This window comes from Elephantulus edwardii, unplaced genomic scaffold, assembly GCF_000299155.1.
Source record: "Elephantulus edwardii isolate Elephantulus edwardi_28Jun2011 unplaced genomic scaffold, EleEdw1.0 scaffold00147, whole genome shotgun sequence".
Lineage (NCBI taxonomy): Eukaryota > Metazoa > Chordata > Mammalia > Macroscelidea > Macroscelididae > Elephantulus > Elephantulus edwardii.
The window spans coordinates 8551089-8577197 of NW_006399897.1; the positions used below are offsets into that span (position 1 = coordinate 8551089).

The window sequence follows — 26109 nt, forward strand, 5'->3', positions numbered from 1 at the left end:
TTGTGCGGGGAGAAGGGTGCAACAATGAATGAATGGAATCCCAAAATCTCTGTAGATGTTCATTGAAATGAAAAATAAACAACCTAAATTTAAAAAAAAAAATTGCACTGCTAGCCAAACCACTGTCAGTTCAAATCCACAAGCCGCTCGTTGTGAAAAGGGTGACAACTTGCTTCCATAAAGAGTCTTGTCCTCGAACACCCTTTGGCCAAATCTACTCTTTTCTACTGGGGAACTGTGAGTCTGAATCAACACATGGCATCACCGGGTCCAGCCTGGGGGTTCATCTCCCAGCATGCAACAGTGTTCCGTGCAATCCTTTAGGCTTAGTAGATGAATTCTGGAAGCAGATCACCATTCCTCTTCCTGTCTTTTCTATTTTGCTTTGAAACTCTAGTAAAGCCTGTCTAGCATAGTTGGTTCTATGCAGAATAAAAGCTTAAAGCAATGTTTATTATAATGGTAGCATAGTTTATAGTGCTTTAGCAATGTACAAAAGACTGTAACACTTTAAAACTCATAGCCATCAAGTCAACACTGACTCAGAGTTAACCATTTATCAGATTACCAAGGGTCTAAATTTCATGAGGAGATTGCTCATCTTTCTCCTACAGAGACACCAGTGGATCCAAGCCACCAGAGAGGCAATCCTTTTAGTTTAGAAGCACAACCACCACTATAGTGTAGCAAATGTATCACTCTTACTAAATCCCCTGGAATCCATTCCAGCCCCTAGTGACTGTGCACAATGGGATGAAATTCTGCCCTGTGTCATCCTCACAACTGCCATGTTTGAATCATGTTACAGCTAATCCATATAGCTATTGTATGGATTCATCTTCTTGAATGTACTCCTCATTTTGCTTATTCTGTACTTTCCCAAGTACGATGGCATACAGACTTGAGAAGCAGCCCTGATAATTCAGTTGCAATTCAACCCACCAGCAGATCTATGAGAGAGAAAGATCTGATAATGTGTTCACATAAAGATTGCTGTTATTGTTCTGTGCAATTGAATTGAAACCAATTGGACCCTCCAATGGGTTTTCTGAGCTATAAATTGCATGGGAGGAAATTGCCCATCTTTCCCACAGAGAAACTGGTAAATTGACATGCCTTTGGGTTGGCAGTACAATTCCTTACAAACTAGGCCACTAGAGCTCCCTCCACAGAGGGACAGAATCAAGGAAACCTTTTAGGAGTCACTGGATGTTAACATTGATTTGTTAGCACCTAGAAAGGAACAGAATCAAGGAAACCTTTTAGGAGTCACTGGATGTTAACATTTATTAGTTAGCACCAAGAAAGTGATGGTGCTTAGCCAAAGGTACCTCTCTGGCACTTCAAATCTAGCAGCACTTCCCAAGAGGAATACAGGCATTTACAGACTCATAAAGGAGAGTGAGTTATTGAGTCAGTTCTGACTCAATGGCAAAGAATGGGTGAACATAAAACGAAACAAAAACAACAACAACAACCAAAAACAAAAAACCAACAAACAAACCAAAAACAGATTTGAAAGGATCCTATAAAAGTTTTGGAAATAATGAGCTTGCCAAAGATATTGTAGAAATTGAGAAAAGCATTTATTATAGAAATCTAAGGATGGTTACTATTTGAATTGTTGATGTTGTTAGATGCTATCAAGTCAAGTATGACTCATAGAAACCCTATGAACAACAGATCTGAACCTTGTCCTATCCTGTGCTACCCTCAATATCCCTTGACATACTTAAGCCCATTAAGGCAGTCAACATTTGAGTAGGGGAGTCAGGAAAATGAGAACTTGTGAAAAACACTAAAAAAGAGCATACAAAGGTAAAAGGAGTGACCATGTAAGCAATGGGAAATACATCAAGGAGAAAATAAAGCTTCAAAAAGAAAGTGGTCAAAAATATAGCTTCTTGAACTATGTTATAATAACATCATGGGCCTCATCTAAAAGTTCTTCAAAAATTCTGAAGCACAGGTGACACTTGTCTGTTGAATGTAACATTGTATTTTAAATACTATATTTGAAAGCCTTTCAAATGATTCACATACATATTGGTGGTGGTGTTAATCTCATGTCCATTCTAACTCAAGGATACCCCACATGTGTAAATCAGAATTTCTCCACAGAACTTTTAAAAAATTTTTTTTCTTTTTTGTGTGTTTACCATCAAATTGGATCTGAGTGGTACAGGAGGAGGTTACCCCTTTCTCCAGCAAAGCAAGCATCTGGTGAATTTGAAACATGTAACTCTGGGATTGCAGTACAACTTCTTGCCACTAGGCCACCAGAGCTCCCTACTTTTTAAAGCATTTATCTGAAGTGCTTCTTTGTAGGTTCCAACTGTCAACCTATGAGCCCACTGCTTAACGAATTGCACCGCTCCAGTACTCCACTTTATATTTATATTACATACTGAGAATATAGTGTCAAAAATGTTAGCTGGTTTAATTCATAAATAGACCTAGCATGACTGTTTCCAACATTAAGCATTCATCTACTGCCATACATGCATGCATACAGGCAGGTGTACGTGTGTGTGTGAGAGAGAGAGAGAGCACGCACGAGAGAGCAAGAGCGCTTGCTAATAAACCAGTGTTAGATGTTGAAGGCAAAAAAGTTCTGCAGAAACCTATAAAGGTGTTTCATGTATACACCTGCCCATTATCCTGTCCGCTGTGATCTGAAAATCTTACCAGTAGGTTGATGCTAATCTTATCTGTTATCATGTGAACACATCTTTACAATCCTCTCTCTTCTCTTGTAAATGAGAGAGGTTGAACTAAATGATTCCTAACACCGAACTAAAACAACATGGTTTATTAGAACTCCTCAAGTCTTCACGTGACAAAACCTACTAGGTCTAGCTTTCAATAGATAGCATAAGGACACATTTCCTTAGGGGAAATTTTACCATCATTTCAAAATAAGATTTAGTCATTTTTTTCCCTCTTACCCATGAGTAACTAAAAAGCTCTGTGCCATTTTAATTGGCATGAGTCGTCCCCACTCCCACCCCAAGAAAACAACAGGACCTGAGCTTTGTACATGAGAAACGATTACTCACTATTTTATTTAGCATTTTATGAGTGAACTAAATTAACCCTCACAAAGGATACAGATAATGTGTCTTCCTGAAGAAACTATGCATATTAGAAACTATGTATTTGATTGATGGCTGTCACTGTTTTTCTGTAGTATCAACATGTAATACCATTTTCATATTAATCCGTTTTATTTCTCTTTCACTAATATGGAGCCAAAATATGTTTCATTAAAAAATGTTCAAAGATAATAGCGATATCTTTTTCTTTTTACAGAGCTATTTCAAAGGTACTGCCAGAAACACAGAACACTCCTACAAATTGTCTTTAAAAACAGAAGAGCAGAGCTGCCACACAAATTCCCTTGATTCTCTGCTAATACAGCTTCTTTGACACCTACACTCCTCACAACCACAGCTTCAGCATTTGTCTATACTTCCACAGCCTTCTTTAAAAAAAAAAATCCTGAAACCTGTAGCAGGAATTGAAGCTTTGAAAGTCATCAATGACAATTTTGTTTGATCTTTTAAAATCTGGCACTTAAAAAAAAAAGCCCAATGGATTGCTAATAAAAATAGCAATGACTATAATTCACAGATGGTTTACTTTTACGGGAGTCAGAATGACATTAACATTTTAATCTCAGATAAGAACACTCTGTCATGTAGGGAACACACAGGGAGAGGGCTCAATAGGGGACTGTTTTGACCTCTTCTCTTCTTTGGTTAGCAAGAAACACTTTTTGATTACAGAGTGCTACCAAAATCAAGAATGCAAGTAAATGAAAATTTGGTCAAATTCTGATATATTCTAATTCCTGTACTTGATATGAATTCTAAGGCACTTGACATGAATACTAAGACACTGATTACAGACTAATTTTACATGAATTCATTCCTTAGGGGGGAAAAATAGGTGATAATGGCCAAGACTGTTCTTCCAATCATTGTTGCTTGTTTTGCCAATGTAAATATTTGGAATTCAGTCTATTTTCTCTGGGTTCCTCTGAAAATGAAAAATTCTTAGATTCGTTTGTCATCCAGCCTAGTGTAAGTGATAGCAGAGAATTGTTGAAAACCAAGACGCAGTATTTGTACTGTTTTTTTAACAACAAAAAAAGCAAAATAGTACTTACGCATTCATTTCATTCTTTGAAACTAAAAGAAAATATTCATTACAATATGACATAAATGCTAACAAAATTATTAAATGAGTATTAACATTTCCAGTGGCTGTCTCCAGACACTGGGAATCCCTACAAATAGAATTATCATTTGAAAAGTTCTATTAGATAATTGGAAAGTATTCCAAAGTAGCTCAATGAATAATTATTGAAGAGTATCTGAGCGAGACAAGACCCTAATATCCGTCATTTTATATGGTAGCTTCTGACAAAAATATCCGTTTTTTCCTGTGCCCAGTGAAGAATTCCAGAAGTTCCAGTCTCCTGCAAAGTCCTTCATTTTATCTCCTTTAGGGAGATTTTGCAAGGAAACAACTATAGGAAAATTTACCAGAATCTTTGGAACCAGTTCTACAGGACTTACTCCTACCACTTAATGACTACCTCTCTAGCACTCTGTCTTTCCTCAGGCATGTCCTATGCCTGATATGTTCGTTCTCTTTATTGTCATCATTTCAAGTCCTAATTCTCAGCAATGTGTCTTTTATCTATAGTATAGCCTGGTCAGGCATTCAGATCTGCCTTGGGATATCCTCAGAGCACTTCTCAATTATCCATAGCTGGCTTTTGCAGAATCATCAATGTATTGTAAAAATAATTCACTTCACCTTCTATTTATTCCACTTCTGCAGTGGCTCCAAACCCTTGTGAGGACAATGTAGGATCAGACAATGTTTCCTTCAGTTGTACGAAGAGGTGCTGTGAGTCAGAGCTGACTTGATAGCACACAAAAGCAACAACATTAGTTTTTAATTCTGTGTCTAAAACTAAAACTGGCTATTTCTTGAAAATATTATGTGGTTTATTTCGTTTTCTCTCCCATTCTGTATTTTATTAGGAAAGATGGGCTGAGTTGAATTTTTCCTCCCAAATCTAGTTAGTATCTGTGGTAAGAAGCCGCACTGCAATCTCAAAGGCATATGGTTTGCATCCACAAGATGGTCTTCTGGAAAAGGATGGACAATCTCCTCACATGTGATTTACTACCTCTGAAAATTCACTGGAGGGTCAACTATGGGTTAGTTCTGACTCAATGGCAAAACAACAATAATCTAATATCTACACCATTGGTGAACCATTTTCATTCCACTTCCTTATATCCTTTCATTCCACGATCCTTTCTGCCTTCCTAGCTAATTCAGTGAATGACTTCTGGGTCTAGCTTATGTTTCAATTTCCCTTCAGATCTTATTTTCAGTTTTGACTATATCATCACCTTTTTTCATGAGGCATATCAGAACTCCGTAATTTCTCATTTTCTGTGTTTAAGGACTGAATCTATCCTCTTTACCTTTGACTTAATAGTTCAATATTATGTCTTCATAGTTTTTATAATAGGTAAATATATATAATGGAAAATATATAGTGTAATTAAACTATAAGAGAAAAAACAATCTATAAGATACTCTGAGAACAAAATTAAAGCTGTCAAAACTATACCACAAGTACAGGAAATATTAAAAAAAAATCTCATAATGGAGAAGGAAGGGCCATCTCCTCCAGTGTAATTTACTGCCACTGAAAACCAGCTGGAGGAACAGCTATGGACTGATTATGACTTGATGATACTCAACAACAACATCAATGGAGATTAGGCTTATTTTTTTTCTTCTTTTTTTATGGTTATAAGACTTATATTTTAGGGAAAAGATTACACACAAAAGGAATAACTCTTGGATTGTTAACAGAAATGCAAAGAGAGGGAGAATAGCATCAAAGTTAATAAATAGATAAGTTGGGTGATAAAGTAGGCAATATAAAATAAGAGATTGATTAGACAAGGACATTAATAGATTATCATTAATTTTGTAAAAAAAAAAATATATATATATATATATACCTGGACTGCCAGGAAAACAAACAGATTTGTCTTGGAGAGGATTAAACCAAGCTACTCCTTGGAGGCAAGGATTCTGGGGCTTCGTCTGACATACTTTGGACATGTTGCCAGGAGGGACGGGTCCTTGGAGAGGGACATCATGCTTGGGAGGGTTGAGGGACAACGCAGGAGGGGAAGACCCTCTATGAGATGGATTGATTCGGTGACTGGAGTAATCGGGCTGGGTGTGTCAGAGGCGGTGCTGTTGGCGCAGGATAGAGCAGGGTTTAGGGCTGTTGTGCATAGGGTCGCTATGAGTCGGAAATGACTCAACGGCACATAACAACAACAACAACATATATATATATATATATGTAATTGAATGGAAAAACTAATATAATTTATAAGCTTTCAGAGAAAAACAACCTGATATTCTCTTATTTGCCCCTTAAGTTTTCTTCCTCTTTCTCGTCTGTTTTCCTCCTTCCTTCTTCACTCCCTCCCTCCATCCCTCGCTTCCTTCTTTTTGCTTTTTCTAATTATATATCTTTTTATTATTAATAATTTTAATGAAAATTTGCAGAGACTTTGGATTTCCTACCCACCCCTTCCCCCTTCCCTCTTCTCTTAGAAAAGAAAAAGAAAAATTCTTTCATTGTTATACAATCCCTCCACCCAAGTCCACTCCAATATGCAGCATTTGTTAAATTTTGTTTTATGCTGGCTTACTTACAAAGTTCATATAAATTGTTTTGCATGCTGGATCTGTCCCATCTCCTTTGCCCACCCCTCCCCCAACACATCAAACTGTGCGACCCTTTGATTACCACCTCCCTGCAATCCCCATCCTTCTGCTCCCCCTTCCCCCTCCTTGTATCCTCATACATGGGATTTTTTAAATTAATTTTAATGAAAGTTTACAGAGACTTTGGATTTTCATTCATTCATTGTTGCCTTTTTCTCCTTGCCCAAACTCCCTTCCAGTTCCCTCTTCTCTTTGAAAAGTAAAATAAAAATTCTTTCATTGTTATACAATCCCTTCCCCCAAGTCCACTCCACTATGAAGCCTTCGTTCTGGACTCTTGTCATGACAATAATACCTAATCATATATCTGTTTTAAACAGTTCTCTCTGTTTCAATGCAGTATATATAATTTATCCCATCTTTCTCAGTCTCCCTCCAACCTCGATGTCAGTCCTGTTTTACAATAGTGGTAATATGCAGTATTTATCCTTTTGTTACTGAGATATTTCACTCAGAATAATGTCCTGCAGGGTCACCCATTTTGTATAATATTTCATGAGTTCCTTGTTTTTCAGTGCAGCATAATATTCCATTATGTGACTATACCACAGCTTCTCTATGTTGATGGGCACTTAGATTATTTCCAACTCTTTGCAATTGTGAACAAAGCTTTACTACTTATCTTTATATTTCTACAATAATGGGCTTAGGCAGTCCAGTCCCTACTAAGTTAGGTAGTAATTTTCAAAATTATTGCTCCTGCATGCTGCATAGTATTCCATCATGTAAATGTACCATAATTTCTAAATCCATTCAATTGTTGTTGGGCATTTGGGCTGCTTCCATGTTCTAGTGCTGGTGCATAATGCTGCTATGGACAGTGGTGTACAAATATCCATTTATGTCTCAGAAATAACTTTCTGAGGGTATATCCAAGTAGTGGAATAGCTGGGTCATATGTAATTTCTATGTTCAACTTTTTGAGGAAAAGCCAAACTGCCTTCAAGAGTAGTTGTATTATTTTACAATCTCACAGTGCATAAAGTTCTTATCTTGCCACAGCCTCTCATACTTATTACTTGCTGATGCAAATTAAAACCACAATGAGATACCATCTCACTCCAGTAGCAGTAGCAAAATGTTTGAGGGTTTTTTTAGTTTTTTTAATGTTTTTAAAGGATAAATCAGAGTTGACTAACAGATAAGTAGTAGATACAGAATCTTCCAAGCCCAAATTAATCTTTGACTGCATTTTCTTGGTCAATCTTCTAAATCACTTGCCAAAGTCCAAAACTATTTTTATAAAATTTATAACAGAAAGTGTTTAAATTTTCTATGTCTCCTATTGCAGGAATCTGTCCATACTTTTCCTGAAATACCTTCATAATGTTATCACACACAGTTAGGTAACCTTTATCCCAATCACTTTCTGCACAGCCATGTCCCAGATGGTCTATATTTTTCTGTAACTTGCCTTTTCATACATTAGTTTTATTATCTTAGATTCATCTTCTACTTTCATCCCTAGATAGCATAGAATATTCCTGCTTATTCTTCACCCTTAAATTTTTAGATTATATGCTTCTCTGGGAGTCTTACCTGGCCCTGTCAGACTTGCTTCAGTATTTTCTCCTTTTTGCTGCTGTATTCCTTCCTTGAATATAACTCTACCATTCCATTGAACATATATTATTCCAAGAATTTGTTCACTGTTTATCTACTCTATGTAACTATAATCTTGAGGATAGAAATCTCCTTTACACCCCCCAACTCTAACATAATGCCCAGGACAAGCCTACTTAGGTTCTTACATAATTATTAGAAATGCCACTATAAGAGGTCTTGTTTATTTTCTCCAGTGCCCTTCTTCGGGATCTCCATTTAACTAAGGGTGGAAAACTAGAATCCAGGGAGTTTATTTTCATTTCATACATCTTCTCATGCTGTGCTTCTTCCATATTTTAGATCCCCAGCCAAGAGAACAAACAAGTCTGTCCTGGAGAAAGTGAAACCAGAGTGTTCCTTGGAACTTAGGATGGTGAAACTCCATCTCACATATTTTGGGCATGTTATCAGAAAAGAATAATCCTTAAGGAAGGACATTATACTTGGAAAGGTATAGGTTCAGCACAAGAGTGGAAGGCACTCAATGAGAAATATTGACACAGTAACAGTAGTAATAAAGTCAAGTGTGTCAGAGATGGTGAGATTTACTCAGGATAAGGCAAGGTTCAGAACAGTTGTTCATAGAATTGCTATAAGTTGTAGACAGTGCAACAGCACGCAACAACAACAAGTGATTATTATTTCATCCTTGGTGTAGTATTGCTGGTCACCACTATATTTGAGTTTTATTTTGAACACCAGAGTTGTATAAATTTTGCCTGTGGGCTTTAGATTCCCACAATGAATGACATACCACATTTAGTGATGAACAGATAGTTGACATGCTCCCTCCTTCCCAGTGCGTCTCACAGATTTGTTCTTCAGTGCTCACAGACAGTACCAACTGTTCTTCCTGTTGACTGCCAAAATAAGTCAGCAGTTGGAAAGGGGGGGGGGAAGACTATGAATTATGGAAAATAACTAGGGAAAGAGAATGTAATACAATAAAATATGTAGTAACTTTCCATATCCACCCACTCACCTATGGGAATATTTCAAAATTTCAATCAAGAAATAGAAAATAAAGGAAGAAGAATATTTATCAACTTGAGGACTATGAAATAGGTATGAAACCTCACCCTGTTAATATAAACTGACTGCCACAGTGCAAGTTTCAGAACAGAGCTGCATGTATGTGTTTTCTTGAAATAGCAGATGAACGGCTAAAGGGGTGAGTTAGACAGAAAAATGGGAAGCCTCATGTTTGGAGTAAACTTAGATTCCAAATGAAAAGGTTTCTAAAACATTCCTAGTCACACATTATAAATACAAGACAATCCTGATCTATAAACCATGCCATTACCTAATGGTGTGTGTGTGTATACATGCATGCTTCTGGTGACAGTGTAATGTATGCCATTGGCTATGGGGAGTTATTATTTAAATGTCCACAGCTTATGCTTGGGAACATAAATGTTAGTCTTCTTCATTTTAACAGTGCTTGCCTCAAGTGCTCTGACTATGATTATGAACACGTCACATGATTTGCCTAAGTATTTTTCCTCCATCTAACACAGTATCACCTCAAAGTGCCCTCAACACTTCACATAGGAATTTACCAGGCTGTTCTGTAATTACTTATGTCTGCTTCTTTTATGAGACTGTGAAAACTTTCAGTGAGAGGGACATTCCTCACATTTATCATGGTTGTTTGAGTTCTTAGGAAATGAACGCATAAGGAAAAATATATTTTAAACTGTGTAAGTGTGATTCATTATGGAATTTTAAGGACTTTTAAGCAGCTATATTAATAATAGCATGTGTGAACTACCTTGTACAGCTCTAGAGTTTGTGTAGATACTGATTTGGTAGTGTATTGAAATTTCCTTTTTAAACATTCTAGAGACATATTTTCTAGAGATGTATAGCTGCTGTTTACACACAGAGAAGATTAGTGCTCAAGGACGATTTGTAGAGGCTTTTAATTTTGCCTTTCAGTTCTATAATTGCAGTTCTAGAAACATTTAATTTATGATAATATAAGGTGTAGTAGAAAAGAGTTAACAATTTCATATATCTGTTTCATGTTTTATTTTCATGTTTAAAACTCAGTCACCCTTAAACTAGCAACCAGGAAGGCATAAAACAGATGAATGAGACCTCCTAAGAATCAAATTCCTATGCACATCAAAAACTTCCTCAAACAGGAAAAAAGGAAACACACAGACTGGGAAAAAATATTTGGGAAAAATATCTGATAAAGGATCTATATCTAAAATGTATAGATAAACTAAAACCTCAACAAGAAAAAGGTCAACAACCCAATCACAAAATAGGCACATTATATGAATAGACATTTTACCAAAAAAGATATTCAGGTGGCAAACAAACATATGAAGAAATGCTCAAAATCTCTATCACAGAGATGCAGATCAAAACAACTATGAGATATCTCACCCCCGCTACAACAGCAAAGTTCAACATTGCAGCACACAATAAATGCTGGCAAGGTTGTGGAGAGATTGGAACTCTTATTCATGCTGATGGAAATGAAAAATGGTACAAATGCTATAAAAAGTGATCTGACACATTCTCTAAAAGTTGGGAAAAGAAATACTATTTGACCCAGCAATTCTGCTATTGGGCATTTACTCCAAAGAACCAGAGCCAAGAGTCAAATAAATGTTTGCTTATCCATGGTAATTGCTGTGTTATTCATAATAACAAAAAGATGGCATCAACGCAAGTGCCTGTGAACAAACAAATGGATATAAAAACTGTGGTACAGTCACTCAGTTGAATACTACCCGTCATTGAAACAATGAACTAGTAAAATATTATACAACACAGGGGAGCCTGGAGGACATAATGCTGAGTGAAATATCTCAGTCATGAAAGGAAAGATACTTTATAACACCACTGTTAATAAAATAGGATGGACATGGGGGATGTTGTGGAGAGAATGGAAAATTTGTGGGCAGACAATGAGCACTGCATTAGAACTGTCCAGAAGGAATATATAAGTATGCATTATATATGTACGATTATAATCTGGAACAAGGGGTGCATTTTGGGGTAGGCTGGGGGAGGGCTGGGAGGAGCAAATGTGCAATAATGAATTCTTGATCACGGTCAAGGTCAGTGTTTCCTTTTGCACTTCAGGATAAATGCACCACAACTATGGTGTGTAAGCATTTGCAAGCACTAATAACCATGGGTATAGACAAAAAATGTTTTTTATTATAAATAAATCTTTGATATTTTAATTAAATGCGATAAACTTAAAAATATGAGAAATGTACTGAAATCAATTGCATTAGTTTTGGTTCTTTTAATCCACTTCTGAATGAAAACTCTTGCTAATTATTTTCTTATCAACATTTTGGCATCTTTATGCTGTTAAATGTCTCCTTGCTGTTTGTATTTTAGATGGGAGTTCGCAAAGTGTTCTTAAAATACTGGCAAGCTGATCAACTCAATGATTTGTGCCTACAGCTACAGAGAAAAATTATAACCTGCCAAAAAGGTAACTATTAAATACCAATATTTCTGACCAATTTTTGAATTGTTAAATGCAAAATAATTAAGAACACTTGCAAGTCTAAAACTCATTGGTGTGGTCCAGAGTTTAGAAAATAAGGCATGAGAATGCAAGGCTGTGAGTGTCTCTCTGACATGGCCAGAAAGGAATGAAAATAGCACGGCCTCAGTGGCCCACAGCAGAAAGCAGATAAAGAGTCCGCAGCTCAGTTCCATGGTGCATCCAGAGCCTCACCAGCAGCAGGAGGTTCATTTATTTATTGTTAACTCACAGACTTTACTCACCGTTGTGGTACTGAGAATTTGGTTTATTAGTAAAATAAGTTGGAGAGTGGGAGTGGCAAAGAGTATTACCCAAGCCAAATCTAGGTTTTGAGCCAGCAGTCCCAAAGCACAGTTCCTCAGTAGTCCAGGCTCCATTTTCAGTTCAGCGACACAAATTGAAGAAGCCTCTGGTTTCCTCAATCATCCAGCAAAGTAGTTCCTCAGAGCATTTATAAGTGTGCTTCTCCTTAATTATCCAGCAAGCACAGCAAAACCTTTAACTGTGACCTTATTTCAAGGCTTCTCTGGTTACAACTTGCCACACAGTTTCTCCACAGCAGTGCCACAATATCTCTGTCACCATCACCAGAGTCTCACCACCAGAGTCTTGTTCTCCCCAGGGTCTCACTCCAGTCTTCCTCAAGTCATACTGCTCAGTGTGGGAAGCACTTTCTCTGTTATCCTAGTCCCACAGCTGTTGATAATTTACAAGACCATGTGTCTGCAGTTAAGGTAGCTGGAGATCAGAGTGGTTTAAGGTAATGGTTATAATCTAACTTTAGTCTTAACATCATAGGTACCTATATTACACATTCTCTCTGTCACTCCTGAGTAATTAACCCTCTGTCAGATTCTGAAGCTACAAATTTTATTAGAGGAGACCACTTATCTTTCTCCCAAGCATCTGTTTGTAGATTCAAGCAACTGGGATGCACAGCCTTTGAGTTAGCAAAACAACATGACATGAACTGTGCTACTAGAGTTCCCTTTTAAAATCTTGACCACTTTGTTCATTTCTTGAAACTACATTTCACTGGAAGTTAAGGAAGCTTCATTTGCCATTTCTTTTTAGACTAGTTTTGTAGTCATTGCTCATACTTTATTTGGCAGTGAGTTCATGTGAAATCATATTGAATTCTACCTCAAATCATAATTTGGAAGAGAGAATACCCTGATCTTAATACTTATGCATCTCTTGGCTTGATAATAAGAAGCCCTGCAGGCACAATGGGTGAATAAGTATGTGGTTGCTAAATGAAAGGTTGGTAAATTGGACTCACCCGGAAGCTCTGTTAGAGGAAGATCTCCTCCTCCTCCTCCTCCTCCTCCTCGTCTGCCTTCTCCTCCTCCGCCTTCTCTTCCTCCTCCTTCTTCTTCTTCGCCATCCTCATAAATCCTGTGCACTCATTCTCTCCATTCCTAGGGTCATTAGGTCAAAATCATCTCACCAATATTGAGTACAAAATAATTTTTTACAAATTTCATGTTTTTTAATACTTTCAAAAAGCACAGAAAAGTAAATGCATCCATAAGAGTCTCCATCCAGCATTGACGCTTAGAGGAAGATGGAGAGCCAGATCCATCCTTTCCCAGGAAACTACATACAAAACACCGATTGGTCCAGTGGTGAGAATTTTTGTCTTCTTGACATTGAGCCTCAGTCCATATTGAAGGCTGCAGTCCTTGACCCTCTGCAGTAAGTGCATGAGGTCCTCCTCAGTTTCAGCGAGCAGGGTTGTGTCATCTGCATAGGACACAGAAATCTATTTTATTCTGTGAAAGCCTTTGACTACTTGAGCATCTGTAGATATTGATTGACCACACTAACTCTTAGACGACATCTCCAGCAAGGTCCATTACATTTCCCATCATTTTCTGGTCACAAATTGTCCGACTGCAATCTAGATTTCTAGGCTATGTCAGTTTAGAATAACTCTGTCTAGCTATGGCACCAAAGATATTGCTTATGTCAGATGGATTCTGACTGAAAGAAGAGAATACCAGAAGAATGTCTTGTGTTTTATTGACTAGGTAAAGGCATTTGACTGTGTTGATCATAACAAACTACAGCTAACATTGACATGAATGGGAATCCCAGCACACTTACTTGTGCTCATGTGAAAACTATACATAGATCAAGAGGCTATTTTCTGAGCAAAGCAGTAAAATTCTGCACAGTTTAAAATCATTGAAGGTGTGTATCAGATTATATCCTTTCTCTATACTGATTCAATGTGTATGCTGAGCAAATCGTTTGAAATGTTAGACTCTAGGAAGAAAACTGGGACATCAGAATCAGAGAAGATTCATCCAACAACCTGTGTTATGCAAATGAAGAAACTTTGCTTGTTGAAAAGGAGGACTTAAAATTATAGCTTCAGAAGAAGATCAAAGAATGTAGTCTTCAACATGGAGTGCATCTCAACATCCAGAAGACAGATATCTCACCACTGGCCAATAAGCATCGTCATGAAAGATGGAGGAAAAGATTGAAGTTGTCAAGAATTTCATCTTACTTGGATCCACAATCAGCACCCTTGGTACTAGCAGTTAGGGGATCAGGATATGTATTGCATTGGGCTATCCTGCAGTCAGGGACCTCTCTAAATTACTGAGAAATAAAGATGTAAATTTGAAAACAAAGGTGGTCTGATTCAAACCATGGTCTTTTTGACCACTTACTATGCATCTGAAAGATGATAATAATTGATTCCTTTGAGATGTGGTGTTGTAAAAGAGTACAGAATATCTCAGAGACTGCCAAAAGAACAAACGAATACATCTTGGAAACAATGCAGGCAGAATGGAGGCAAGGATGGCAAAGTTTTTTTCTTACATGTTTTGGGCATGTAGTTAGGAGAGCTATTCCTTGTAAAGGAACAGTATGCTTGGAACAGTGGAGGGTTAGCAAAAGAGAAGAAGATCCTCAACAACATGGATTGACATAATGACTGTAGCAGTGGACTCAAGAGCATGAGAAATGATGATGATGTTCCAGGATAGAACAGAGTTCAGACTGACTGTCCATTGGGATGCTATGAGTTATAATTGATTTAAGGTCACCTAACAGCAACAAACAGCCTTTTAGGCAAAGATCAAAATTTAGACTCTCATTCCAAGTTCAGACTTCTCTCCCAGATAAGGTAGGGACTGCTTTATTATGAAACATTCCCTGTAGGGAAAAATGGCACTGTCCTTTGCCAAGCCTCATCTCTAGTCCCACCTCCTCTGCTTCTTCTAGTTTGCTTTTAGATCCTGCGAGGATGCAGGGGAGGAGGGAGAAGTCAAAAGAAAGAATAACCCTGCTTGACTTGCACTCATGTAATTTGGCATTGATTTCTTCTGACGGGCACAGATTTAAATGGCTCTTCTCATATTCAGGAACATTGCAGGGCTTTCTTGCTCTGACTGCCTTAGAATTGGAAAGATTCTCCTTTGGCTAGGTTGGCTGATTGCTTGTAATTGCCTCTTTCTTGGCACCTTGTGGTCCACCCCACACAGACACCCTCTGTCAGGGTCTGGTTACTGTCTAAGGAATATTTGTTTTAGATGACTTCATGCAAGCATATTTTTCTTGGAATACCATGAGTGGTTCCCAGGAAACAGACTGATGGAGGATTCATAGTGCAGCTTCTCCCCAGAAAAGTCTATGTTCCCATTCAGCAGCCTGGCGGGACCCGCCAGCTGCTATTTTCAGCCTTTTCAGGTCTCAGCTTCCTCCAAACTCAGAAGTCTCATGGAAAGTTCTTCAGTGGTCTCTTGAAGCTATTTCACCAGACAGGGGTGAGGTTAGGAGGAAGAAAGAAAGACACAGAGGGAGGGAACCCAAGCACCAATTCTTATGAAGAATGCCTTTCTTCTCTGTATATTAATCTGGCTTCACTAATTGTCATCCTTTTGCAAATTTACTATCATTGACAGGCTCTGGCCACAGGTATGTTTTGGAGCATGACCTTTGTGAGTTTTATTTGTGGGATTAGCACACATTCACCAATGTGTAAGCCAAGAATCAGTAGCATATGTGTCATATCAGAGCTGGTTAACCCTGTCACTTTCATTTCTGTTGCATCAGAACCAACTCCTAGCTGACCTTCCAGCAGGTTTCCCAAGGCAGTAAATTGCATGAGAAAAAATTGTCCATCTTCCTCCCTCCTCCTCCTTCCTTCTGTCTCCTCCTCTCTCTCCCAGTGACTAGTGGATTTGAACCACCAGAGAGGCTCAGCTTTTGCAATAGCAGCACAACTCTCTATGGACTACGCCACCAGAGCTCCCTTCAGAGTTGGTTAGAATAATAACATATCAGATAAGGGACTTATATCCAGAATTTATGAAATACTTGAGCACCACAACAAGATAAAGGTAAATAATCCAATAGAAAAATGGGCACAGGATATGAACAGGCACTTCACCGAAGACGACATTCAGATGGCTAACAAACACATGAAGAAATGCTCAAAATCCCTAGCCCTAAGAGAGATGCAAATTAAAACAACTATGAGATATCATTTCACCCCAGTCAAAATAGCAAAATTTAACAGAACAGCAAGCAACAAATGCTGGCGAGGTTGTGGAGAAACTGGAACCCTGATTCACTGTTGGTGGGAGTGTAAAATGGTGCAACCCCTGTGGAAAGCAGTATGGCGCTTTCTCAAAAAGTTGCAAATAGAGATACCATTTGACCCAGCAATTCCACTACTGGGAATATACCCTGAAGAGACCATAGCTGACATCCAAGCAGATATATGCACACCCATGTTTATTGCAGCTTTGTTCACAATAGCAAGGAGTTGGAAACAACCTAAGTGCCCATCAACAAACGAATGGCTAGAGAAGCTGTGGTATATTCGCACAATGGAATACTATGCTGCATTAAAAAACAAGGAACTCATGCAATATTATTCAAAATGGTTGACTCTGGAGAACATTATGCTGAGTGAAATATCCCAGTCACAAAAGGACAAATATTACATGATGCCACTGTTGTAGAATGGGACTGTCCTTGGGGTTGGGGAGAGACTGAGTAAGATGGGTTCAATAATCTATACTGCACTGAAACAGAGGAGGGAGAGAACCATTTAAAAGAGAGATGTAACTGGGTATTTCTGTCATCACAGGAGACTAGAGCGAGGGCTGCATGGTGGAGGGGACCTGGGGGAGGGTTTGTAAAACAATGAAAGAATCTTTTCTTTTACTTTTCCATAATTTTTGGACTCATGTACTTATAACTTGTTAGTCAAATTTGTGTCTTCTAGGTTGCAACACCCCCATGATACATCTTCAAGGATATGTACATGTACAGCCAAGCACAATCAATAAGAGTGCATCTGAATTCCAAAATCAATCTCCATAAAAGTCTATGTGTTTCCTACTGCCAAAGGGGCCCTTTAGAGTAGTGAGAGAAGATCTTCACCCTGAAACCCACAGCGTCCCTTTTCAGCAGGAAGTAGCTAAGAGAATACGCCATCCCCTTTTCCTTATGACTCAGGGTGAAGTCTCTCTCAGGGAGGAGTGATAGGGAATGGCAAAGGATACACTGACAAAGAAGATTAATCAGAACTGGCTTTGACAAGCACTGTGGCATATGGACAAGAACAAACTGGGAGGAGGGTAGAAAGAATAGAGCAACAATGAATGAGTGGAAGCCCAAAATCTCTGTAAATGTTTATGAAAATTAATAAAATATAATTATAGAAAAAAAAAAAAGAAATGAGCTTTTAGGTCCCACCTCAAACTTCATTAATCAGATTCTGTGTTTGTAGTCTCTGCTGAAACTGGGACAAAGTCTCATTTAATATAGTGTTATTCTAGATAAGAGAACAAGAATATCACAAATTCTCATAAATACTTTTTCTTAAATAGAGTTGGAAAATGTATGCTCCATAATCCACTAAGGGTGTGCTTTCTGGCAAATTTTATTCTACTTAGTTACAAAGACTGAGTTGCTCTGCCCTCCTGACCTGGACCAGAAGAAATGAAAAGAACTCTAATTACTGATTCACCTCTAAAGAGAAAAACGGAAAATTAAAAAATAGTATCAAGATAAAAACCATAATCTCATGTTGCATGAATGTAATAATGGATATAAAAGCATATATTAAATTATAGACTCTTAATGTAAGGTATTAATTATTGATTTTTATTTTTATATCTCTTGGCACAGTTCCTTTAAGGCTTTTTTCTAATATTAAATTTACTAAAAATGTATATAATATGAAATCACTTTCAGGTTTTGAAGAGTTCTAATTTATTATTTGTAAGTTTGGATAAGGGAAAGTTGGAGCTGAAACTTTTAGTAGACATTTTAATTGTGTCTCCCAGCACTTTTCTTACTATCATTCTTCATTTTAACGTACATGGAAAAAAATGACAGCAGGCGAAGAATTTAACACTGTAGGCATTGTGTTAGCATTGAAATTATCAGGAAGGAAATAAATATAAGTGTCTGTTTGTACTAAATGTGTTTTATTAGCCATCTCTTATAAAGATGTCAATTTTTAGCAAGAGGTACAACATTTTAAAGAATTTAAAGGCTGCTAGTATGAAGTGTGAGAAAATGGAGCTCTTAGGATTTTGGACAATGAGTGTCTCTGGGTGAATGTGAACTCTGTGAATAGCTTTGTTATGGTGGGGGGTCAGAAAAAGCCTGGCATATCCACATTAATCTTCCTTTTATTCCAAGAGATTAAACATCTTGAATATGCCCTCACCTTCACCCTTCCAAAAGTCAATGTCTCATTTAAAAAAAAAAAAAAAAGAGCAGGAATGAGAACGCGAACAAGCTAATTTAAGGTTTTCTGCTTCTCTCTTAATATACCGTTCCCACAGCTAACACTTCTGTGTTTTATTCCACATTTTATATTCGTGAAATTCTGACTGTGCCTTTGACCATCTATTTTTTCTTCTTTAGATTAGTTCAGCATGACTGTCTTGCAGTTAACTTAATACAGCTTTGTCTCCCAAAGTAATATTTAGTATTGCCATCTGAAAAAAGCATTAAGAGCTTTAGATTTCTGCATATTCTTTTCCTAAGAAACCATAATTGACCAACACCATACTCAGCTTCCCATTTTGTAATCAAGTAGGCATCAAAATGGATGTTACAGGTAGCCCACACATTTATTCTTCTATAGCCATAGAATATTTTAAAACACTTAGTGTTTTATAAGCTGATTTTTTCCACACCTGCTGCAAAAAAAAAAAAAAGACAAGCATAAAATGTCTTTGTTACACTCATTAAGGTTCCATAAAATGATATATCATCTCATAGTCTTGGTATCTTCTTATAAATGGTAATTTTGTATTACAGAGTTCATCATGGAGCTCATAGTCCAAATCAGAATTCCACAGCTTTGTTGAAAGGATGCCACAAAGCTGGGAGAAGACTCCCTTTCTCTGAAAGCAGCCTCATTCATTCACCCCTTGTGCTAATTGTTAGAAAATCTTTTCCCATATTGATTGCAAATATACTTCTCTGTTACATTTTTTGTTGTTGTTGGTAACAGTACTTTTTGGAGAGCTACAGATCATTTCTCCATGGTGAAGTGACCATTGTCTGGCAGAACAAGCAAAGACATTTGAATCCTGGTACTATCATTTATTAGTTGTGTTTACCTGGAGAAATATATTTTAGCTTCACTCTGCTTTCCTTTCTTCACATTCAAGATGTGAAGAATTGTATACAGTAGTCCTCTCTCCTTATCGGCAATTTTGTTTTTCTTCACTTCAGTTTTCCAGTAGTTGGCTTCACAGTCAAGATGTTAAATGAGTGAGTTGTTGTTGTTGTTGTGTGCTGTCAAGTCGCCTGCAACTCATAGCGACACTATGTACAACAGCCCTAAACCCTGCTCTCTCCTGTGCCAATCGCACTGTCTCTGACACTCCTACCCCCATAACCCTAGTCACTGAGTCAATCCACCTCATAGCATGATGAAATTGTTGGCATTCTACTTCATCAGTCACATGATTTCTGTTGGAGTATATTGTTATACTTATTCTCTTAGGTTTCTTTTGTTAATTTTCTAATGTGCCTAACTTAAAAATTAAACTTTATCATGATTGGTATTATTGTTCTTTGATTTTGAGTCAGAACTGACTCATAGCTGACCCTCTAGCAGATTTTTAAGATAATGTAAATCAGATGAGAGATACCCAGCTTTCTCCAGTGGAACAGCTGAGCGCACAAGCAGTTCTTTATCCACCAAGTCACCAGAATCCCCTAAACGTAATCCCCTAAACACCCTAAATCATGGGTGTTTATGATTAAAGGAGTCCAGGTGATGTGGTGCATATTGTGCTAAGCTGCTAACTGGTCAGTGGTTCAGATCTTCCATCTGTTCCCCAGGTGAAAGATAGAGCCTCCTTCTGTAAAGACTAACAGCCTCCAAAATCCAATGGAGGTTCACCATCAATCAGACTGACTTGTTGAGAGTGTTTTGTTTTGTTTTGGTTTATTTAGATTTTTAGAATAAAACATCTTATGTATTGGCTTAATCCTGTCAATGGTTTCAGGCATGGAAAGTAGTTCTCTTATACTTCTTATGTATAAGAGGGCCTGCTTACTGTATAGTATCAAAGACCAAAGTTGAGGTTACATCTCAACATCAAAAAAACAAAAGTCTTCACCACTAGGCCAAAACTTGCTTGGATCAAATATCAACAGTCTTGGTATCAGCAGCTTGGAAATCAAAGGAGGTATTGCACTGGGAAAGTATCCTATAAGGGACCTCTCCAAAGTACTGAATAGCAATGACATCAGTTTGAAGACTAAGGTGCACCTAATCCAAACCATGGTCTTTTTAATTACTTGCTAAGCAGCTGGAAGTTGGACAGTAAATAAGGAAGACAGAAGGAAAATTAATGCCATTGCATTGTGATGTCAAAGAAGAGTTCTGAATATTCCATTTACTGGCAAAAGGACAAATAAATATGTCTTGGGTAAAGTGCATCCAGGGTGTTGCTAGAAGCAAGCATAGTGAATATTTGTCTCACATATTTGGGGCATATTGATAGGAGGGGCCTGTCCTTAGAAAAGGAAATTTTACTTAAAAAAGTGGAGTGTCAGCAGAGGAAAAGAAGACCCTCAGTGAGATGGATCAACATAGTGACTGGAAGCATGTGCTCAAGTATGCCAAATATGATGAGGGTTACACAGGATAGAGCAGAGTCAGATCTGTTCTTCATGGGGTAGCTATGAGTCGTAGTCACTTAACGATAACAACTGCATTATACCTTTATTATATATAAAATTATATTAAAAGATACATAATATTAAATAGTATCAATTGGGATTTTCCAGACACATAAAAGTGCCTTAAAATTTATTATACTTATTACTATTACTCATTTTAATACATTCTAACTCACTTGTTTCCTTCCATTTCTAACTCTGCTTCTTCAAAAAGCAGGAAGGGTACCCTACATTTCAGTATAGACTATTTCCACAATCTTAAATGCGTGGTAAGATTTTTTTTTCTATAAAGAAAAGGAAACAATCTTAGACTGTGTGTGTGTGTGTGTGTGTGTGTGAAGTTTTGGAAGATTAATTCCACAGGCCTCAGCTACTTTTGGTGAATATAATGGAAGACTTTGGCATCCTAAAATGATCCGATTTGAGTCACTCTAAAAATTTCTCTGAGATTTTGGACCTAGGTCTTTCCATTGATTTTAACCAAGTTGATAATTTTCAAATCTGTGTTAACAGGAGAATGTGGCAATCTTGTATATATTATTTAATATATAGGACCTCTTTCATATTCAGGAATTTGAGAAATGTTGCTTTAAGGGTTGGAATTACTGAATTTAAAGATCATTTTTTTTAAAAAAAGACTACAAAAGATAAATTTTATAATCACAAATCCAAACCCTCTGCTCTTGAGTCAGTTCCAACTCGTATTGATGTTCCATAGAGTTTCTGAGACTGTAAACCATGATAGGAGGAGACTACCCACCTTTACCCTGTGAGGCAGCTGGGCAGGTGTTGGATTTGAACCGCTGACCTTTCAAGTAGCAGTGCAACATTATTCCAGTAGCGCTCCATAAATTCTTAAGTGAGCTGAATTTTTCTTACTTTATAACTTTACGTAGAGGTTTGTGTATGGTGATTTTTGTTTGTGTACACCTGCGTTTCATTTTTGTTTCTCTCCTATGATTGTGTTCTTTTATGAAAGTTATCAGAGGATTTTTAGCACGCCAGCGCTTGCTTCAGAAAATGAGCATCAAACAGCAAGAGGTCACATCCATCAATAGCTTTCTACAGAATACAGAGGACATGGGGCTGAAAACCTATGATGCCCTGGTCATTCAAAATGCCTCAGACATTGCCCGGGAGAATGACCGGCTCCGGAATGAAATTAATGCCACTTCCCATAAAGAAAAGTTAGAGGCCAGGAACAAACAAGAGGAAGGAATCAAAAGGTAAGGATAGATAATATACAACTTTAATTACCTTTGTAATTGATCCAATGGAGTCCTAAGAATTCTGATAGCTCTTAATGTGAAGTTCAATCAAATATGACAGTAGTTACTGGAACAGGCATTCATGCAGAGTATGCTATTTGATACCACCTAGTAGCCTAAAAAGATGTTTCTTTGTGTGCTTTTCTTCGATGAAATAGATGCTGTGTTTGTTAATTTAATTCTTTGAAAGAATTGTTATTTCATTTGCAATGCTTGTGCCATTGATTGACTATCTTAAGCATATTCAAAGTTTTAAAGCCCTTAATATGTCTTCATTTGCAAAAAAAAACATAGCTGGGCTTTAAATGCAGAACTTAATTCTAAAAAATAAAAATAAAAATTGAAACTCCATTCTGACAACATGAAAGTAGTAGAATCAATAGAATGTATCTATTACATTCTCGCTCCTAAATGGCCACATTGACTTTACCAGTAAGGAAAACATTCCAAAAACATTTTATTTACAATTTCACTTTGAATGCCAAGGTAGAGAGAGATAGATGTGAAGGCAAACTGGCTCTTCTCCATTTTTCCATACCTCCTTCTCCTTAAATGATGAGGACACCTGTGCATGGCAACCACCCTCCCAGGGACGCAACCACCTGTTTCCTTTGAATCTTAATTGACTTGTCAGGGATATGTTTATTTTTCCATAGGAACTTGATAGTGTCTCGATGTTTCTCACGGAAAATGACTCCCCTTGGCCTTTAACGCCTGTGTCAACTAACTTTTTATTAAAATGAAAATGGCAATGTGTCTCTCTGGTTAATTAGCTCCAAATATCTCAGTGATTAAATACTAGGGGGGGGGAATCCCCCTTGTACAGAAAACTGTAATTAAACATTAAAGGGAAAACAAATTATCCACTGAGTGCCACCCTTTCATCTTTAGCGATTTCACTGCCACATGGGCATCTGGCTCTATCTTGTGGTATATTCCAGCCCTGTTGGTGTTCTGCCACACAAATATATAATTATAAAAACAAATGCTCTGGAAACTCCTTATAAAATGAATGCACTGGCATCTAGCTAATGCCTGATTACATTGACATGTAAAGCCCAGAAGAATTTTTAAACCAGATAACTATTAATTTTATACAACTTCCAGAATAATATTTATTATTTTCTCTGCTGGAATTAAACAACCACCCCAGATTCTCAATCTGATTATGTATTTATTGGCCTGACATAAAATTAAGTGAAGAATTGTTTGTCTATTTATCTGTTGAGCACCAGCAGTGATATTGGCATTGGGCAACTGTGTAGAGTAACAGGCAAAAAATAATAATACTTTACATAATGAAGTAATTGGTGATTGAATTAAAATGTCATGGCAAAAAAGAGCTAGGATGAGAAAGCCCAAGTGTAAATCTTTGATAGTTTTGAGTGCGCACTCCCTTTACAAGGGGGAAAGATGATGAACTTCCCATGTTTGCTGCATCAGTAACTCTCTATGAAGATGGATTTCCCAGAAATTATCATTCAGATTGAAATTTTGGTTTTCTGATTTGCTTAATAATTCGAGTGTGAAAAATTCATTCAGTGAATGCTCAACAGAAAATGTGAAACCACTAAAGAGATGTCTGTGTGAGGGTCTTGAAGAGTAATAATCATGAGTGTCCAATGTTCTCATCTATTATGAAGCCAGGGAGGGGAGACCAGGGCAGTTTTCTCTGGATCTGTTCATCACCAGGAAACTGCACACACATCCCCTGGCCACAGCAGGGCTGGGGAGAGACTGTTTACCAAAAAGCTGTTATTATGCTTGCTTGAACAGGTTCTTTGTTAATATTTGAATAATGCATATGAGCTTCTCTTCTCTGATGCTGTTTGTGTGTTGTTACCCTCTAAGAGCCGAGGACAAATGTGGACCCAGACATTTTCATTCCAACTCTGTCCCAGTCCCGATAGCGGTGGAGAGCCTGGCACAGTCCCTGTCTGGATCGTCTATCAGGTCTCCTTCTCTGCACTCAGTGTTCAGCATGGATGACAGCAGTGGCCTACCATCACCACGGAAACAGCCTCCGCCCAAGCCAAAGAGAGACCCCAACACCAGGCTGAGTGCCTCTTATGAGGCTGTGAGTGCCTGCTTGTCTGCAGCCACTAAGGAAACAGCTAATGAAGGTTAGCTAAAAGCAAATGAGAAAATAACATTGTCGAGGTTTATTGATGTTCTGACTTCCGTTCTTTAAGTGCTCCAAAGCTGTATTGTTTCTCTAATATATTTTTAATAGATATAAATCCAATTGTTGGCTCGCCGGTGGCTCTTTAATCATTAAATATAAATAACATTTATTCAAATTTCTAAGCCTCTTAGGGAAAAGCTACTTATATATCATTTCCTTAACTCCCGTTGCCACCTCAGCATTGAATGAACAACATCATACCAGAGCAATCCAAGGACTTAGTCACTGTTACATGTAATTTTCCACAAATTAAAATGTAGACAATTCCACCAAGTTTTTCTGATATCACAATCTAATAAAAAATTAAACCTACTTTGTCATATGGAAGGAGAAATATTTACACAGTGGAGAATTATTGGCATCCAAATCATTAGGGAAACCCTGGGGACTCCATAACAACATGGATCCGTTGTAGTCTAGAAATATTTATTTGAAAAAGAAAAACACAGTATTATTAACAATAAAATCCCTGACAAATTAATCTCATGAAAACTCATTGCCAACAATTCAGAACCAACTCCTAGCTGACACTGCATTGGTTTTCTGAGGCTGTAAATCACTCAGAGAAGAGACTGCCCATCTTCCTCCTAAGGAACTGTTGATTGATTTGAACCACTAGAGAGAGATACAGCACTTTATGTTAGCTCTGCAAGTCTTATGAATTACTATAAATATGATAGTTCTGTTCTAATAACTAATTTATATTACATTAATAACAAAAGGAGTATTTCTACATAGAATATTCATTCAACCAATCATTCAACAGATAGGAAGATTCATCTAATGTGTTAGACTCTTAAGGTGCTCTGATGGCAGAGTTGTACAGCTAACGATAAAATCTACAGTTCTAATCCACCAGCTACTCCAAGAAAGAAAGATGGACAGTCTCCTCCTGTTAAGATTTACAGCCTCAGAATCCCTGATGGTCATCATGAATCAGAATCAGCTAACGAAAGAGGGCGGTTTGGGGTATGTAATACCCTATTCTAGGGGCAGATAATATAAGAGTGGCCAAAGCAAAAAGATATTACCTAATGGGATTTATATTCCAGTAGAGGAAGACAGATGGTAAATATAATAAAAAAACACAATATAAGCCAAAAGTAAACACGTTGTTGTTGTTAGATACTATGAAGTCAACTATGACTCATCGACACTATGAACAATAGACATGAAACCTGCCCTATCCTGTGCTATCTGCATTGCTTCTGCCACATTTGACCTGTTGTTACAGTCACTGTGTCAATCCATCTCATTGAGGGTCTTCTCCCCATTCACTGACTTTACCATTCATGATGTCCTTTTCCAGGGACTTGCTCCTCCTAATAACATGCCCAAAGTATGTGAGAAGAATTTTCACCATCCTTTCCTCAAAGGAGTACCTGGCTACAACCTATCCAAGGCATATCTATGTGTTCTCTTGGAAGTTTGTGGAATATTACTTTGCTCCAGCACCACTCAAATGCATCAGTTCTTCTGCCATCTTTATCACTGTC

The 26109-nt window shown here is 37.5% G+C and overlaps 1 protein-coding gene across 1 annotated transcript in view; it reads left to right on the forward strand.

Annotated features, from left to right (window-relative positions):
• MYO16 (myosin XVI) overlaps positions 1-26109 on the forward strand; it is a 951959-nt gene that overhangs the window by 791565 nt on the left and 134285 nt on the right. The window contains exons 29-31 of the mRNA XM_006894620.1: positions 11818-11914; positions 22140-22386; positions 24280-24551. Of these exons, the coding sequence (XP_006894682.1) occupies positions 11818-11914; positions 22140-22386; positions 24280-24551 (616 nt within the window). The remainder of the gene's footprint in view (positions 1-11817; positions 11915-22139; positions 22387-24279; positions 24552-26109) is intronic.